Source organism: Ursus americanus, chromosome 2 (assembly GCF_024610735.1).
Source record: "Ursus americanus isolate L20-20 chromosome 2, mUrsAme1.1.p, whole genome shotgun sequence".
Classification (NCBI taxonomy): domain Eukaryota; kingdom Metazoa; phylum Chordata; class Mammalia; order Carnivora; family Ursidae; genus Ursus; species Ursus americanus.
In genome coordinates, this window is record NC_142128.1 from 92,422,392 (window position 1) to 92,441,252 (window position 18,861).

The 18,861-nt window shown below is 37.7% G+C and overlaps 1 protein-coding gene across 1 annotated transcript in view; it reads right to left on the bottom strand.

Annotated features, from left to right (window-relative positions):
* The window catches only part of KLHL20 (kelch like family member 20), a 59,358-nt gene extending 45,858 nt beyond the window's left edge, over positions 1-13,500 (bottom strand). The window contains exons 1-2 of the mRNA XM_045811345.2: positions 13,378-13,500; positions 12,431-12,494 (exon numbers count right to left, since the gene is read on the bottom strand). Coding sequence (XP_045667301.1) covers positions 12,431-12,453 — 23 coding nt within the window. The 5' untranslated portion in view covers positions 12,454-12,494; positions 13,378-13,500. The remainder of the gene's footprint in view (positions 1-12,430; positions 12,495-13,377) is intronic.
* Between the last annotated feature and the right edge of the window lie 5,361 nt (positions 13,501-18,861).

Below are 18,861 nucleotides of genomic sequence, written 5' to 3' on the forward strand. Positions count from 1 at the left end.
ACCACTGTGCTTAAAGATGCCTTGTACATAGTAGATGCTGAAAGAATAAATCACATGGTTGACAGTGGTAAAATCAAGCTTCTACTAAAAAAGAACCACCATTAAAGACATGATAAATTCAAAAATTCCTATTTTAATATTGACATTGCACGCTGAAATGAAAATGGTTTTGTTGTAACCATAATTATGTACATAAAGATAGTACTATTAAACTCAGATATAAACAATTTTTTATTTTGCCCATGTACAATATACGGAAGTTAATTTCTACATATCTACTTTTTCATTTAAAAGTATACCATAGCAAAAAAAAAAATGTGCCATTATGACTGTATTAGTATAGATTCTGATTTTTAAACAATGGCTAATCTATAAACTCTTATCAGAGGTCTGGTTTGCAAACTTGCAAAAAATTCTTAAATGTGGACATTCTCTAAAATTCTATCCTCTCTGCTCTCTATACACATTCTTAGGGGTGCTCATCTAATCTCATGGTTCCCATCAACCATATGTGAATGACTAAGAGCCTTATCTCCTGCCCGGAGAAGTTCTCAGTTTGGATCCATATGAATGTCTCTTACACATAAACTAAACAGATCTCAATGATATATCTAGAATGGAGTCCTCGATTCTCTACCTAGCCTTCCTCAGATTAATAAAAAGCAATTTCATTCTTCTTGGAGCCCCTTCCTTTCCACATACCCTCAAATCCAATCCACCAGCAAATCCTGTCATTCTACCTCCAAATAATATCAAGATTACAACTATTTCTCTACATCTTCGCCAGCCCCACCCTAATTCAGTCTCTTTTCACTCTGTTTTGTATTATAATAGTCTCATAAATGGCCTTCTTGCTTCTACCTTTGCCAATTTATATTCTCCTCTCTAAACAACCTAAGTGATCCTTGAGAAAAGTCAGATTATGGGGCACCTGGGTGGCTCAGTTAGTTAACCGTCAGACTCTTGGTTTTGGCTCAGGTCATGGGACCCCACCCTGCGTTGGGCTTCACGCTCAGTGCAGAGTCTGCTTGACATTCTTTTCCCCTCCCTTTCCCTCCTCCTCTCCCCTGCCCTTCCCCTACCCTTGTGTGCGCACGCTCTCTCTCAAATAAATAAATAAAATCTTTAAAAAAAAGTCAGATTTTGCCACTCCTCTGCTCCAAATGCTTTAAACACTCATAGTAAAAAACAAAGCATATAAGGCTTACCAACATCTACATGGCTCTTCCTCTGGCTAACTCTCTGAATTTATCTCCTACTGCTTTCCTCTTGCCCATTGTTCTCTAGTCACACAGACTTCCTTGCTATTTTCTGGGACATGCCAAGACTTCTCTTGCTTCAGAGCCTTATCCCTTCCTTCTGAAAGGTTCTTCCCCCAAATAACTATGGAGTTCACTCCCTCATTTCTTTCAGATCTCTGCTCCAATGTCAACTTACCAGAGCACTGTAGGGGCCAAAGGCAGGCCACCCCAAGATGGGCTACCTTGGCATGAACATTATTTTGAGTTAAAAGCAATCCAAACCCAGCAGACTTAGAAAAAGCTCTTTACCTCCTCCTCAACTGTCTGCTTTACCAGGAAGAGAGCTGGTAACAGAGATTTCTCTTTACCTAAGAAACTTATCTACATAAATAGGGCAGCTTTGTTTTCCAAACACCTTTCCCTTCTGCTAATGGTCTTTCTCCTCTTTGTACCCTCAGACCCTACCCCTCTCCTTAGCTCATATAAGTATCTCGTTGCCTATCTTAGGAATTTCCATGTCTGTGAGGATTTCCCCAAAGTAGGCTATTAAATTTGACTTCCTCCTGTTAATCTGTCTCATTGTTAATTTGATTCTAAGTCTAGCTAGAAGGATCTTGAAGGGCAGAGGTAATTCCTCCTCCCCAATATGATGTTATATAAAATAGCATCTCTTAATTCCTACCACTCTATACCCTTTATTTAATTTTTCTTTATAAATATATTACCTACTGACATAATATATTGGCTTTCTCCCCCAACTAGAATATAAGATCCATGAGAACAAGGCCTTTTTTTTTTTTTTTTTTTTTTTTTTGCTCACTGCTATACCTCAATACCTGGATTTAGTGTTCATTAAATTGTTATTAAATGAATTCAGCTTTTCTTCCTGACAAAATAGACTATAAGCCCCGAAGTTTTGTCTAATTCTTTTGAAACCAGATTTGTAGCCAGGGAAACTTGTAGCCAGGTTCAAACCTTACCTTCATCATTTATTAGGTACAATCTCAGGCAAATTACTTAACTTCTCTGACCCTCAGGTTCATTATTTGTAATGTAGGGATAATTACACTTACCATGTAAGGAGTGACAGTGTTGGGATTTGTCTGAATGTAGGTCCTCTGACTTCAAAGTCAGTGCTTTATTATCCCAAACTGTCTTGGGCAACTGGATTGAGTATTTGAAATAGAAATGACTCTGGCAATCTGATTTATGTGGTTGTTATTCTTAGATGGGAGAAAAAAAGCAAGCACACTGCCACATGGCTGGACTATGTTGCCCTTTTAGGAGAGTGAGAAGAAATGAGAAGAGGGATTACTGGTAGGCTGAGATTTTAAGGAGTACCTCATTTTAGATGTCCTGAGAAGTAGTATTTAATTCTAGAAGCCATATTTAATTCTATACACTAAATTATTTCTCCAATGGTTCTGCTATTTGTTTTTGTAAATGTGTACTTTTAAAAACTTAAGTGCATATCCTCCATTATTCTCATTACATCCACAGGATTCTAACTGCAGAAAAGTGGGGGTTTTTTTTGGTACATTTTTCTGGGCACCTTCTGAAGGGAAGTTATAATAAGGGTCCTAGAAATAGACTGTGTTCACACCTTGTCACATCTATATTCACAACTTCTTTGTTTGGAGTCTGATGGAATAAATATTCTAAAGACCCTGGGGGGGGGTGGGATGGTAAATTGAGGTGTCAATTGCTCCCCAGGAGAGAACGCTACAAAAGGTTTTAATTAAACCTTAAGGCAGTAAGCTTTATTGTTCAAGTAAAAATTCATCTAGAAAAACTAGAAGATCTCAAATTATTTGTTTTTTCAATCTGTGGCTCTCTATTCCAATACTGAACTAATGATATTACAAATACAGACAAAAGGAAACTGAACCCAAATAACATTTTTATTAACTTAGTTTGCAAGATTAATCTGCATGTATTTTAAGGTTGAATGAGCCAAGTGAAAGGATTACTCTGGACTCCATTCACAGTTAGCAAACTAGGGAGCCCAAACAGAGCTTCTGCCTTTTCCACAAAATGACTCTGTCAATTCTGGGAAAGAATCAGTCTTTCTAAAACCAAAGGGTATAAGATCTGCTAATAACTTTAGCAGATTTTTTATTCTTTTAACACTGATGAAAAGCATAACTTCAAGATGAATTCTTTTTTTTTTTTTTTTTAAAGATTTTATTTATTTATTTGGCAGAGACAGCCAGCGAGAGAGGTAACACAAGCAGGGGGAGTGGGAGAGGAAGAAGCAGGCTCCCAGAAGAGCCCGATGTAGGGCTCAATCCCAGAACGCTGGGATCACGCCCTGAGCCCAAGGCAGACACTTAACGACTGCACCACCCAGGCGCCCCTCAAGATGAATTCTACTAATATATTTTACTGTCAATTTTCTCAAACTTAAACATAACCTTGATTTTGTTCCTCTACTAGCCATGTGCTTCAGAGGAAGATGACCATGTTCCCAGCTTTTAAGGATGAATCCTTAATTTTCTCAAATCAATCAGCTGATGGCATGCTCTTACCTCAGCTGGTCATCAAACTATAGGAACAGACATATTTCATGATTTAGGGAGTTTCTTCTGCAAGGCATTAACAAGGAAGAATGTAGCATTCTACATTGGTAGGTGGTAGTGGGATGGAAGATCAATTTTAGGTTAGGATAAAGCTGATACTGCACAAGCTACACTGAAGAGACAGAACTTGAGTCCAAGATGCTATTATTAAGCCACTGCATCAACCAACCTTGGAACCCACTCTACCTCTGGCCTTCTTGTTATGTAAATAAAAGGGTTCCATGTTGATTAAACCAGTTTGAGTCGGGACTTTCAGTCCAAAACATTCTGGTACCAAAAACATGGTAGTTAAAATGAGAAACAGTAAAATCAGCCACATATCCTAAATTTGAATATAGAAATTTCCCCTTGCTTTGACTGGCCAAATACTCTTGTATCTAGAGGGTCTTCCTCCATTATTATCAGATTTTCTAAACATGGTATTGATAGATTTAAAAATTATGGCTTGAATTTGTGGCTTTTCTTTCAAATGAAGTGAAAATATGAGAAGATACTGTTATTCACTGATTGCCCAATTCCTATTAGGCTGTTACATTAACTTTTCAAATATTGTGTTTCTCTGACACCAGATATACAGGGGTGTTTGATTAAAAAAAATGCAGGCTCCTGAGGTACTAGAGAATCAGAATCTCTGGTGGTATGACTCTAGAATCTGCATTTAGCAAGTAGGTCATTTTAACACACATTAAAGTTTGACTAATAATTGGCTAATAGAATCTGACTAATAAAATAAAATTTCTTTTTCAGTGGAAGTCAGTTTTTACAAAAAGAATGTATTGACCTAAGGTGAAGGGAAATAACAGAGTGGAGAAATCAATAATTCAAAATGCAGGTATAAAGGGGGGAAAAAAATAAAAGCATCATTATCAAACATACAAAATCAAATAAAACAAGAAGGATTAACATTTACCAAAATGTCAATAAATCTAAAAAATTCTGTAAGGCAGGCATCAGATATTATGGAATCAGTTTAAGAAACTATAATTACTACATTTCAATCTCTACATATGGAGAGAAGAAAAAAAACTGCTATTAAAAATTTTCAATTACTGTTCTTTTACATTCTGGGAAAAAGAACAACATTTACAGAGACAGATGGTGCTTTTGAGAAAACAAATATTTAGACCTTTAAATTATAAAAGGCAAGGTGAGGGCCCCTGGAATGATAAAAGTCCATCAGAAGGATTTTGCCTGCCGATTTTGGTTTGTTTGTTCTGAGATTGAAACTGAAATTGAGGGGCGCCTGGGTGGCGCAGTCGTTAAGCATCTGCCTTAGGCTCAGGGCGTGATCCCAGTGTTCTGGGATCGAGCCCCACATCGGGCTCCTCTGCTGGGAGCCTGCTTCTTCCTCTCCCACTCCCCCTGCTGTGTTCCCTCTCTCGCTGGCTGTCTCTCTCTGTCAAATAAATAAATAAAATCTTAAAAAAAAAAAAAAAAGAAACTGAAATTGAATTTGAGTATCATTAGGAGGGCTTGTACTCTTAGTTCACCACAGTCCCCACCACTCTTTGTCTTATGTGAAGCTGTGCCCCACATTTATATGAACTACCTAAAGATATAAGATTTTGTTTTTTTTAACCTCTTCTAGAGAAACCAGGACTGTAACAAAGAGACTAAACTGCTCAGTATAATAAAGTAACAGTAATTTAGAAGAAAGAGAGAAGGGAAAGGAAAGGGGGACTGATAAAAATGGTGGCAGGTTGTGATCTAAGGAGGGAGAGCCAGTAAGAAAATGATGAATGGCCAAAAAACTTCATTATCCCTAAGGTTTCAATAAAACTCGAGGTATTCAATGGCAGTGGTCAATGAAGGTAAAGAAAGTGACAGCGAGTATGGAATATTTCTAGAATAAAGCTTGCCTCTGAAAAGAAAAGACATCCAGGACTATGTCAGTTTGAAGTTAAGGACGACTGGAAAATGATATATACTGATGTGAAGAACGAGAAGGAGGGAGAAACTTAAAAACATAAAAGGGAAAGCAGGGCGCCTGGGTGGCTCAGTTGTTAAGCTCCTGCCTTTGGCTCAGGGCGTGATCCCGGAGTCCTGGGATCGAGTCCCGCATCGGGCTCCCCCACTGGGAGCCTGCTTCTTCCTCTCCCATTCCCCCTGCTTGTGTTCCCTCTCTCGCTGGCTGTCTTTCTGTCAAATAAATAAATAAAATCTTAAAATATATATATATAAAAGGGAAAGAATAAATAATGGAGTGAGATCCTTGAAGAGTGGAAGTGTATGGAACCAAAATACAGAGGCATGACTCTTAGACAAAACGTAGAAGGGCTTACATAAGAGATTAGAGGAAGGGAATGGGGCAGGAAAATAAGGTGGAAATGGATACATTTATTTTGTGTTAAGAAGGCATCAGGAGCTTGGAAAAGTTCATACCTGATGGCCCCTATTTTTTTCTGTGAAGTTGCTGCCAGTGAGAGGAGCAGTGACAGGATCACGAGAATGGGTGAAGATGTGACACAGCTGATGTTGGGAATGAGTAAGCATTACCCAGGGACCTTCAGAATTACTGCTGGAGAACAATGTTGGCTCAAATAATATTACAGACTCTGATCAGAATAGCACAAATATCCCATGGCTGGTTTCATCCAGCAGTAATCAACAATCCAAATCGGGGAATATAAACGCTTGCACTAATCAAAGAGTTGGGAAATGCCACAGACAATCTAGGGAGTTGAGTGATGGCTAGAAAATGGTTGAAGTGGTTGCAGAAGTGAACTATGTGAAAACAGAAGGGCCAAAGGCACGTTGTTTGTGACTATATCAAAGAACTGATGGAATGGGCATTCCAGAGGTTATGTTTAGGAAAAAAGTTATGAGAATTTATGATTTCAGAGACAGAGTTGTTCTCAGTGAGAGTAGGAATGAACTGCCAAAGTAAATGAAGGTCAAAGTTACAAGAATTTAGGAAATATGGGCTAGGTAAAAGGACGGGTAATTTCCATGAATATTGGTATCTCCGAAAGTAATAGTAGAAAAACCAAATCCTGTGCAGGTAAACCAAAGAACAAATCAGATATCTTAAATATACTTCATGTTTATCAAAGGAATGTTACAAATTTTGGTACCCCCCTAAGTAAATAACATTTCCACCCACCCAAAATGTGTAAGTCACCTTCAAATTTCAGGGCTATCCTGTCACATATTCCTTAGATCTTCCATTCCAAAGGCAATATTCTTAACTGAGGAAAAAGCCATCTTCTGCAAGTGGCTAATATAATTTGAAATTAAAGACAATAAAAAGTTTAGAAAACACAGTCTCTACTTCTAAAGCATTCATAATCAAGTTCTATCTTCTAGTCCAAAAACCTGCAGAATCCTTTCTTACCCTGGAATTGTGCTCCCTACCTAAATGAACATCTCTCCTTTTATACTTCAAAAATTTTGTTTTAATTTGGAAATTAACAGCCTTCTCTTAAAAAAAAAAAGAAAGGATTCAGCTGAACTGACCATCATTTAAAGTCCTAAACACACTTGAATAGAGAGAGCTACAGATATGAATATATGAATCCTTAACACAGAAATAACATCTCAAAGTGCCAGCTCTGCTTACTAGAAGGGCACCCACTAGCACTACATTCTCCTATACCTGGTTCCATACCAGACAGCCAGGCTGTTAACCCCTTAATCAATGCTTATTGGATAAAATGACTGTCAGTATTGGGTGCCTGGGTCCCCCAATCAAGGCAAGATTAAGGAAGAAGAACATGCAAGCAAGCTAGTCTCCCTTTATGTCAGTAAAGCAAAAGCTTTCCTAGAATACCTCTTAGCAGCTTCTGCTGACATTTTATTGGCAGCACTGTGTCATACAGCCATCCCAAAATGCAAAGATGACAATACTAAGCATAATATTTCATTTTCTTGTTTCTATATAGTAAAGGAAAGGAGGAAGAGGTGTTCTTCAAGCCAACCTACAGTCCATGCCACACCAAGGGAGAGTCAAATCAGCAGGTATATCTTATGCCACTGTTTTTAAACATACATTTTAGACTAAATAGGAAATTCTAAAGATATGAGATCTGGGGGCACCTGGGTGGCTCAGTTGGTTAAGCATCTGCCTTCGGCTCAGAGTCATGATCTCAGGGACCTGGGATCGAGCCCTATGTTGGGCTTCTAACTCAGCAGACAGTCTGCTTCTCCCTATTACTCTCCCTCTGTGCTCTCTCCCTCTCTCTCAAATAAATAAACAAAATCTTAAAAAAAGAAGATATGAGATCTGAATGGGATTTTGTTGTTGTTGTTGTTATTTGAGGTTGAACTCAAGGAGCTCAACTAATCTTCACCATGAGTGAAAACTATCAATAAAAACTCTAGATACAATGAAATAAAACAAGACCCAAACAACGTTAAGCTTCTTATGTATTTTAGAGTCTTTACTGGCTTTTTTTCTTAGGCCTCACCTTAAACACCACTGGTATTCTCTGAGGTTCTGTCCTTGGCATGTTTTCTGTTCTACTTTCATTCAAGCCTACAACTTCAAGAACCTTCTGTGTACTGCTGATGCAAAATTTCTTCTTTTTTTAAATTTCCAGCCCAAACTGCTCTCTCCTGCCCCAAACCCATATTCCAATTACATGCTGGTATCTCTATTTGGCTCTTTCGTAGCCATAATAATCTTGAAGTGCATGAAAGAGAAACTATTCTTGGCTTAGTGAAACCTGTTTGTTCCTCTTCCCATATTTTTGATTTAATCATGGCAGCACCTGGTTTCCCAAGCCGAAATCTTTAGAGTCATTTATAGCATTACCTTTTCCTTACTCTATATTCACCAAATCCTTCTGATGTTACTATTACACAACTCTCAAGTCCACCCCCTTCTCCACTGCCATAGATCTACTTCCAGTTCTTGTCAGGTTTCATCTAAACTATCACAACTCCTTTAGATTAGTTTCTTTGCCATCATTGCTTCCCTCCTTCTAGTCCATGCCCTATCTTCCCAAATATCAGCCCCAAGAACAAATCTGATCTGTATAATACTAATTAAATTATTTATAAATAAATAATTTAATAAATTATATTCATTATATAAAATAAAGAAATTTAATAAATTATTAGATATTAAAATTATTAAAATTATATGATATATACAATAAAAATAAAATTGATTAATTATTAAAATAAACAATATAAATAAAATAAAATTAATTAAATAAAAATTAAATACCTACAGGATAAAGCCAAACCCTTTCCCATGGTTGCAGCCTGATTTTCTATGATTTTTCTTCCCTGTTTCCACGTTTTTGCCTCCACATACTCTACACTTCAGATATATCTGCCACTCCATTCATGTCACATACTTGCAGATCTTGGTGTCTTTTGGGGGGGGGCACACGCTGTTCCTTCTGTTTAGGGTGTCTTTAATTAACTTCCTTCTTTAAATTCTTATCTTTTATTTTATTTTATTTTTTAAGATTATTTATTTGACAGAGAGAGAGAGAGCCAGCGAGAGAGGGAACACAAGCAGGGGGAGTGGGAGAGGAAGAAGCAGGCTCTCAGCAGAGGAGCCTGATGTGGGGCTCGATCCCACAACGCTGGGATCCCGCCCTGAGCCGAAGGCAGACACTTAACGACTGCGCCACCCAGGCGCCCCTAAATTCTTATCTTTTAAAGTACATTCTTGACTTTAAAGCAAAACCTTATGCTTTCTAGAAGATCCAGCTCAAATAACGCCATCGCTGTGACACTCTCATCTCTACAGAGCAGAAGTTCCTTTCTCTATGTTTACATATCTATTAAAATTCTGTTCATATTGCATCATGATGTCTATTTACATGTCTTTCCATCTCTTCATCTGTACATATGCAGTATACAGGCATATAACAAGTACTGCATAAATGTTTGGTAAATGAATAAACTAATTCCTAATAAAATCAGGCTCAGTTTCCTGTTTCTATTTAAGGAAAGAGGAAATAACTACATTGAAAAACATTTTAATATCTCTAAATGAAAATAAATGGTAAAAAAATAACATCTTGGGAAACAGGTACATTTTTTTGGTGAGAATACAGATTGGAATAATCTCTCAGAAAGGAAATCTTTCAATATCTACCAAAATTTAAAAACACATATACTTTTTGGGCAGCTCTATATCTAAGAATTTATTCTATACATACACAATTGGGCAAAAACCACGATAAGGACAGACACTGCAGAACTGGTTGTAACAGCAAAATAACTCAAATGTCTCTGAAAAGGACTAGTTAACCATTGCACCTACAGACAATGAAATACTATGTAACCATTAAAAAGAATATGGGGGTCTATATGTATTTGTCACCATCTACAAAATAATGTGGAAAGTGAAAAAAGAAAGATACAGAAGAATGTGCATATATACTGACATTAGTGTTTCCACAAAGAGAGATATTCTATATATAACTGTATATGCATTATAGTATCTATGAAAAATGGGTAAGAAACTGTTTATAGTGGTGGCCTATAAAGAGGAGATCTGGGAGCTGGGGTCAGCATTGGGAGACTTATTTTTCACTGAAAATCTTACTGTATCTTTCAAATTTTCTATCTGTACACATAATGACTGGTTAAATAAATGAATGCAATGAAGCTTTACTAATAAGATGTCAACTAATTTCATAAAACTTTATAATTAAGCATTACAATACCGTTAACGATAGTTTTCAATCTTCCTCTTGTTCATATTTTTTGGCAGGTTGCCCTCAGGGGAGAAGACTGCAGATACTGTGTAGTCATTTAAACTACTATTCAGTAATCATTAGGTGCCAGGGTACAAACATATGGAAGACCATATGAGACTCAAAGAGCTTACATCCTAGTAGGGAGAATGAACATGTATTCAAAAGATCTTAATATATAGTTACTTCTCATTCAAAGCTTGTCCAATAGTAGCTAAGTGTAAAACCAACATTACTTCACAGAGACTGCCTTCTGGGCTACAGCAGCAAAATAACAGCCCAACAAGGAAAAGTGACTTAATATAAGCAAAGTAAAATTAAATCAGAGGGCAATGGTAGTCTGGGCTCTGGCCATGTGATGGTGATGAAGAAAGAGCTATAGTTTAACAGTTAATGCCACCAGAATTCCCCAACTTGATTTTTTTTAAAAAAGATTTTATTTATTTATTAAAGACAGAGAGTGTGAGCATGAGCTAGGGGAGGGGTGGGGGGAGAGGGAAAAGCAGGCTCCCCGCTGAGCAGGTTAGTCCTGTCTTTCCTAATGTGGGGCTTGATCCCAGGACCCTGAGATAATTACCCCAGCCCAAGGCAGATGCTTAACTGACTGAGCCACCCAGGCACCCCCCGAACTTGATTTTGAATAACTGGCAGTATTATATAATAAAACAAGAAAAAAAAAAGAGTAGGTATGAATGATTAAGCGAATATTTTATACAGAAATTACTGATAAACCAAAAACATTCCCACGCTGTGCCTTCCCTTTTTAAAAAATAATAAGCTCTTATTTTAGCAATTACATAAGATATGACATTTATGGCAGCTGAGGAAGAGAAGCAATCAGTGGTTTATGCAACCATGATAAAGGATGAAGTGGTAAGGCATTTAATATATTTGCTGTTAATTTCTTCATATACTTCGCAGTCAAATATTACTCCTACATGGAGTTAGATACAAAAAAGATAATGACTTCTTACATCCATAACATCTTTTCATCTGGAGATCTCAAAGTACTTGCAAGCATCCATTAGTTCCCAATATCCTGGTCAGATACATTAGAAAAGTAAATCGGGGCACGGAGAAGGTGAATAGCTCAAGGTCAATCAAAAAATCAGTAACAGATTTGGAAAAAGATATTCCGGTTCTTGCTCCTGGTTCTAAGTCATAAGTCATATCCCCATAATGAAATGTTTCTTCTCTTAAAAGGGTCTGCCAGAGTTGTTTCTCTTTGATGTTAAATAACAAATGATTACATACAGTTCAATAAATGTAAAATGAGTTTAAAGAACAAAGAAATAGAACTAGGCTGATTTTGTTTTGATAAGGACTCTAGATCTATTTGTTAGAAAAGATTAAGAAAAAACACTACTAAATTCTAGAATTGGGGGGGCTTATAATTGTCTATATTTTCTTACACTCTCTCCTATTTTTCTATGGGCTAAGTTATTATGTCCAATACTTTTTTTAGTCCTTCAACAATCTTTCCTGCAATGCAGCTATTTTACTTCACAGAACAAATGTATTATTGATCATCAATGAAATAGCCAAAACCATAATTAGATATACATTACAGTGTGTTACAAATTCTTCTTCTATGGCAACAGAACCTTTTACATTCTATAGGTAATTGAAGACTAATGAACCCATATACTATCATATTATACTTAACAATTATTTATCACAAAAATTACCATGCAAAAAGCGAAATTTAAATGTTAGTAACTACATAAAATTCAGAATGCCCTTTAGAAATTTAAGTACTATACCGGACCCTTATTTCAAAAGTGATTAATTCCTGGTAATAGTTATTATTTACTTTAGAACAATTATCACTAGTTCCAAGCAGAATTTGGTGAAGTTTGAAAACTTAAAAAAAAAAATTAAATGAAGTCCTGAATTATTAAGTGCTGAATTTCAATCAGTGAAACCGAAGGTTTTCTTCTTAAAAGCCTACCTGCGCATTGGCTTTCCTTCCATGCACCATGAAACGTACCCTTCACCACACTCTAAAGCCGAACCTAAGACAACAGAAAAGCAGTAACTTAATAAAAAACTATTTCTGATCTTTCCAGTAACAATCTCTATATAATCATTTCGTTCGATGATGAAGAATTTTATATTATACCACAAGTCTTAATTCATAACATAACTTTTATTTAATGTCTTTAAGATGACTATCCTTACTCTGGATATGGATACGGAATGCTAAAACGATTGTAAGGGAAAGAGAGGGAAAGTGCGCTATACAGTCCTGATTGCTAGGTTAGTCCTGTCTCTCTTCAAGAAGTGCTTTAAGACATTTAACTCTGATCTCACCATCAAGTATACCTACAGAACATTTACCAGATATCCACAGCAGTACTGACGTGATAGATCGGGCAGGTTTAACAACGGATCTGAAGCTTTAACTTGTCCAGAAGTGACAGAAGCAGGGGGCGGCATTTGCCTTTAAAAACAACTCCGCTTCCGACTGCCGGGCAGCACAAACAAGGCAGAGTCTGGTTCCAGACTAACATTCTCCCTACAAGCCCTTCCCTCAGTGCCCGAAACAATGTCCACCACCCACTTGGCAAGACCTCGTTAGGTCCCGAGAGTTAAATGGGACGCACAGTACCCATTTCCTTCCCACTGAACTGCAGCCCTTGCCTAGGGAAGCTGTCCAGGGTGAGAACCCCAGTGCTCCCCGGGCTCCGGGGTAGGGCTGTCAGCCAGCTCCGCGCAGTCTAGTGCCCCGCGAGGCCCAGCCCCAGCGGCCCAAGAGCCCCTTCTCCGCACGGACTGACAGGAGGCGGTCGAGCACGGCCCCCTACCCCACCGAACAGCTCAGCAACTTAGAACAAGATTTGCAAAGCAAACCCCTGGCGCTGTCCACTGTCCCCTGCTCTAAGGCGGCTAACTTACCGGCTCAGTCACTTTCTTCTCCTCTGCCGCCGCCCCCTCAGCCTCCTCTACCCGCCGCCCCCTCTTTGCCTGCTCCTCAGCCGCCGCAAGCGCAAGCAGGATGCAGATCCTTGAGCTATTTCCTCCCCACCCCTCTCTTCTCTTCAGCAGCGGAAGTAGTCCTGTTCCTAAGCCGTTCCCTCTGGAACCCATAGAGCCCCCCCAAAGGTTCCGGTGTGGCTCAGGAAGTAGCCGCGCCTTTTGCTGGGGGTTCTGATAACCTCAAAGACCGCCTGTCTTCGTACCCATTTCCTCCTATTCCTAGGGTGACCACTCTGCGAGTTCACAGCTGATCTGGCAGTATTTGAATACTGAAGCCTCTTCCTTTCTTCTTTGTTTTCCCCAGCAGAAGGCAACAGAAAGATGGTAGTCAAAAAATGCTAGGAATTTTGATATATTTGTAGCTGGTGGGTCTCCTACTGCACAATATAGGCACGATGTTGTCCCTAATTGTGGATTGCATGACTGGTGCGTGCATAGGCGGTGTAGATCGTATTAAACCCCTGCTATGTACAAGCTGCTGACGATACACAGCCAAATCAGAAATAGACCCGACCAGGATTTCAAGATACCAGGGTTTTATCCAAACACTTTACCAAAGACAAACAGATTAACAGGAGAAAAACAAAAAGCGTTTTGTCCAAACACTTTATCCAGACATTTCAAACACTTCTGTGATCTTAATACTCATTTTAGTTATTAAGGGAAAAAATTCCTTTTCAATTTGTCCTTTGCCCCATTTTACCAGAGTACACAGCCATCAGGTTATCGCTATATATTTTGAAAAAAAAAAAAACAAGTGATAGGGTAAGGGATACAATTTTAGTAATATCAGTGGAAGACTGTTGCTGGTTTCCTGATAACTTCCAGGCTTAAGCATGAATTTAATCAGATTTTCTTTAGATGTTTTTCACATGGGATTGACATGTTTGTCCAGCTGTTTCTGAAAAGGAAAAAATACCTTTTGTTAATTAGGTTGTAGTGGGAAATGTATGGCCTTTAGATCCAGACACCCATAATTTCAAATCCTAGTCCTCTGACTGACTGGCTTTATGATCTTGGTCAAAGTTCTTGATCTCCTAAGTATTAGTTTTTTTGTGTGTAAAAGAATAATAATACCTTTTTTAAAAAAAGTTGTTTTGAGAAGTAAATGATAATGAAGATCATGTTGTGTGTCTGGCATTTAATAGGCACTCAACAAATGTTAGTTTTGTTTCCTCTTCCTACGCTACTTACCTAAATGGACTTATTTATTAAATGAGCACTTATTGCATGCCAAGTACTACTCTAGGCTTCATAGACTGAAAGAATTTGGGTGCTTGAATGTCATTTAAAAAATGATTTATTTAGGGACACCTGGGTGGCTTAGCCGGTTAAGCAAGTCTGCCTTCGGCTCAGATCATGATCTCAGGGTGCCAGGATTGAGTCCTGCATCATGCTCCTTGCTTAGCAGGGAGTCTGCTTCTCCCTCTGTCCCTCCCCCTGCTTGTGCTCTCTCTCTCTCTCTGACAAATAAATTTTAAAAATGATTTAAGAGAGAGAGACAGAGACAGAGCAAGCAGGGGGAGGGGCAGAGGGTGAGAAAGAGAGAGAATCTCAAGCAGACTCCCCACTGAGTGCGGAGCCTGACTTGTGTCTCTGTCTCATGAGTTGGACGCTTAACTGACTGAGCCAGCCAGGTGCCCCTTGAATGTTGTTTTTAAACTAGTCATCCTCCCTTGCCCAGAGACTTCCCTATTGTTGGACATTTAGTTATATGAGATAATAAGATTCATATTTTAAAGTGAGTTGGGGGTTTCTATTAACTGCAGCCAGAGCATACTAATTCATATAAATGGGTATAGACAATAAACAAGTAAACAAATAAGCAAAATAGTGTCAGTCAGTGGCAAATGCTATCTAGGAAGAAGATAAACAGGGCGATGTTACGGAGAGTGACTTAGTTGGGGAAAGGAGAGGCTAGTTTATTTTTTTATTTTTATTAAAAATTTTTTATGTGAGTATAGTTGACACAAAATGTTACATTAGTTTCAGGTGTACAACATAGTAATTCAACATCTTTGTACATTATGCTATGCTCACGACGTATGTAGCTACCATTTGTCCTATTACATCAATATTACAATATTGTTGATTATATTCCCTATCCTGTACCTTTTATTCCCATGACTTATTCATTCCATAACTGTTGCCTGTATCTCCCATTCCCTTCAATCATTTTGCCCATTGCCCTATTCTCCTTCCCTCTGGCAACCATCAGTTTATTCTCTGTATTTATAGGTCTGATTCTGCTTATTGTTTATTTATTCATTTGTTTTGTTTTTTAAAATATTTTAAATCATATGATATTTGTCTTTCTCATTCTGACTTCTTTCACTTAACATAATATCCTTAGGAAGAGGCTACTTTTAATAGCATGATCAGGAAAGTGCTCTCTGGAGAGGTGGGTTGAGATCAAAAGGATAAGGGAGAAGCAATCCAGGTGAAAGGCAGTGAGAAGAGTGTTTCAGGTTGTTCAGAATGAACAACCAGGGAAGGGCCTGGGGCACAAATAAGTTTGTCTTGTTCAAGGAACATAAAAAAAAAGGCCAGTGTGGCTAGAAATGGTATGAGATATGAAATAAGAGAAATAGATAAGAGTAAGATCATATATTGTCTTGTAGGGTACTGTAAGAAGTTCAGACTTCATTTTAAATTTTATGGGAAAATTCTATATAAATGGAGATATTTTAGCTCAATCAAAACCTTTGAAAATTAGAAAAAAAAGAGAAAAGTGGATGTTTCTTATAAAGTATAAGGGACAACTGCATGTGGTAAAGAATACAGATCAATATTTCCAGAAATATTCTTGCTATGGTTGATGGGAAATGAGGACTGATTTTATTTTATTAAAGTAGGGATTTTAATAAAGACAATTTTCCTTGGTAGAATTCAGTTGTACAATTAACTAATGGTTATCATCCAACAATAGCTGCCTTCCACATCCAATTATTAGGCCCAGAGTATTTGAGTGACTTATAAAAGGAAAAAAATGGAGGTACCAAGATACTCTCATTTCTCACTTCCTCATCTGAGAATTTAAGGTAGGCTTCAGGTGCAAGGAAATGAGACTAAAACAAAACAAAAAAAACAAAAAGAAACCAGAAAGAGGTGAGTTTTGAGTTGGGGATAGGAAGTCCTAGGGATTTTTAGGAGGTCAGGATGGGTGTGTGGTTGGTTTTAGGTAAATTTAATTTAAATCCATGACTTACCATCCATTAACTTGAATATCTTGTACAAGCAATTGACCCAGATTGTGCTTATATAACCTCCTCTGTAAAATGGGATAAAAACACCACAAAATTCATGGTGCTGTGGGAAGTATTAGATAATAATCACCACAAATTCTAGAAAAATAGCCACATGGCTTTACTGACATACTCTAATCTTAAAAACAAAAATACTAGGATAGAGATATTATCCCCACTCTACAGATGAGGATATTGAGAGACATAGGTGTTAAATGACTGGCTGACAATCCTGCAGCTAGTTAGCTTTAAACCAGTAAGTGTTGAAGTCTGGATTTGAAACAAAATCAATTTGATGCCACTCGCCCTTTTCTTAAAAATTTAAAAATGTAGCACAATGAATTGTAGGAAAAACTTCTGCAAAGCAAAGAAAATCAACAAAATGAAAAGGAAGCCTACTGAATAGGATAAAATATTTGTAACACATATATTAATTAAGGGTTAATATACAAAATATATAAAGAATTCATACAGCTCAATAGCAAAACAAAACAAAACAAAAACAAAATAACTATCTAATTTAAAAATGGGCAGAAGATCTGAATAGACATTTTTCCAAACAAGACATACAGATGGCCAACAGGTACAAGAAAAGATGTTCAACATCCACTAATCATCAGGAAAATACAAATCAAAACCACGATGAGAGGGGCGCCTGGGTGGCACAGCGGTTAAGCGCCTGCCTTCGGCTCAGGGCGTGATCCCGGCATTATGGGATCGAGCCCCACATCAGGCTCCTCCGCTATGAGCCTGCTTCTTCCTCTCCCACTCCCCCTGCTTGTGTTCCCTCTCTCGCTGGCTGTCTCTATCTCTGTCGAATAAATAAATAAAATCTTAAAAAAAAAAAAAACCACGATGAGATATCCTCACACCTGTTAGAATGGCTATTATCAAAAAGACAAGAAATAACAAGCGTGATGAGGATGTGGAGAAAAGAAAACCCTGTGCATTGCTGGTGGGAGTGTAAGTTGGTATAGTCATTATGGAAAACCATACGGAGGTAATTCAAAAAATTAAAAATGGGGCTACCATACGATTCAGCAATTTTATCTGGGTACTTATCTAAAATAAACAAAAACATTAACTTGAAAAGATATATGTACCCCCATGTTCATTGCAACATTATTTATAATAGCTAAGATATAGAAACAACCTAAGTGTTCACTGATGGATGAGTAGATAAAGAAAATAGAGTATACATATACAATGGAATATCAAGGTCAAGTCTTGCCCTGGTCCAAGAAGAAAATTAATGATTCTGTGTTATTTCCTGTCTTGAAGAATTAATGTTGTAATACATGTAAAGTACTTCGGACATCCCTAGCACATCATAGATAAAAGCAATTACCTGGATTTTTTAAATTAAAAATCCAGTGGCAACCTCTGTGACTCAGGTCACAAAAGAAGTGATCTTGAAGAATTACTATGAAATAACTAAGATATAAAAATCTGTATTAAAAAAGAAAGATGGAGTAACAGGACCACATTTCCCTTCCCGCTAAGAACAACTAAAAATTGGACAAAATATATGAAACAACAGTTTTAAGGCAGCACAGAATAGTGAACCCTGGGAGAGTTGGCACAAACAAGGTGAATCCTAGTATTGACCCAACTTATTGCTTGAATATTTTGCCACAGACTAGGGAAGGAGAACCAGGTGGACCCCGAAAAACTCCTTCAGTTGATGAGACAAAGTTAGGAGTCTGGGCAGACCAAAGCAGTTAAAGTTTGCAGCCCAGAGTACCAAAGAGGAAAGAGCTACACTGAAAGTTCCAGAGAGCTTCAGAGATTCCTCCTGAATCTTTTCCCAGCTGTATTGAGATATAACTGACATATACATTGTGTAAATTTAAGGTTGTACCCTCTTCAATCTTAATCTGAGTTCTGATCAGCATATGCATGTGAGGAAAGTATGTAAGGCCAAGGAAAATACTACCTGAAAGGATTAGAAGAAAGAATCTGTGCAGAGTACATGGGGTGGGATTATTTTCACAAATCAGAGTGAAAAATTCTCATAATTCACAAGGCACTGGTTAAAATACTTTGAAGAGTGTAGTGTTAGCAGTGGGATAAATTTAGATTCAGATTAAAGGCTGCTCTGATATAATGTAACAAGACTTAAGCGTAAGCCTTGAAAGGATCAAATTGTTTCCAAGTA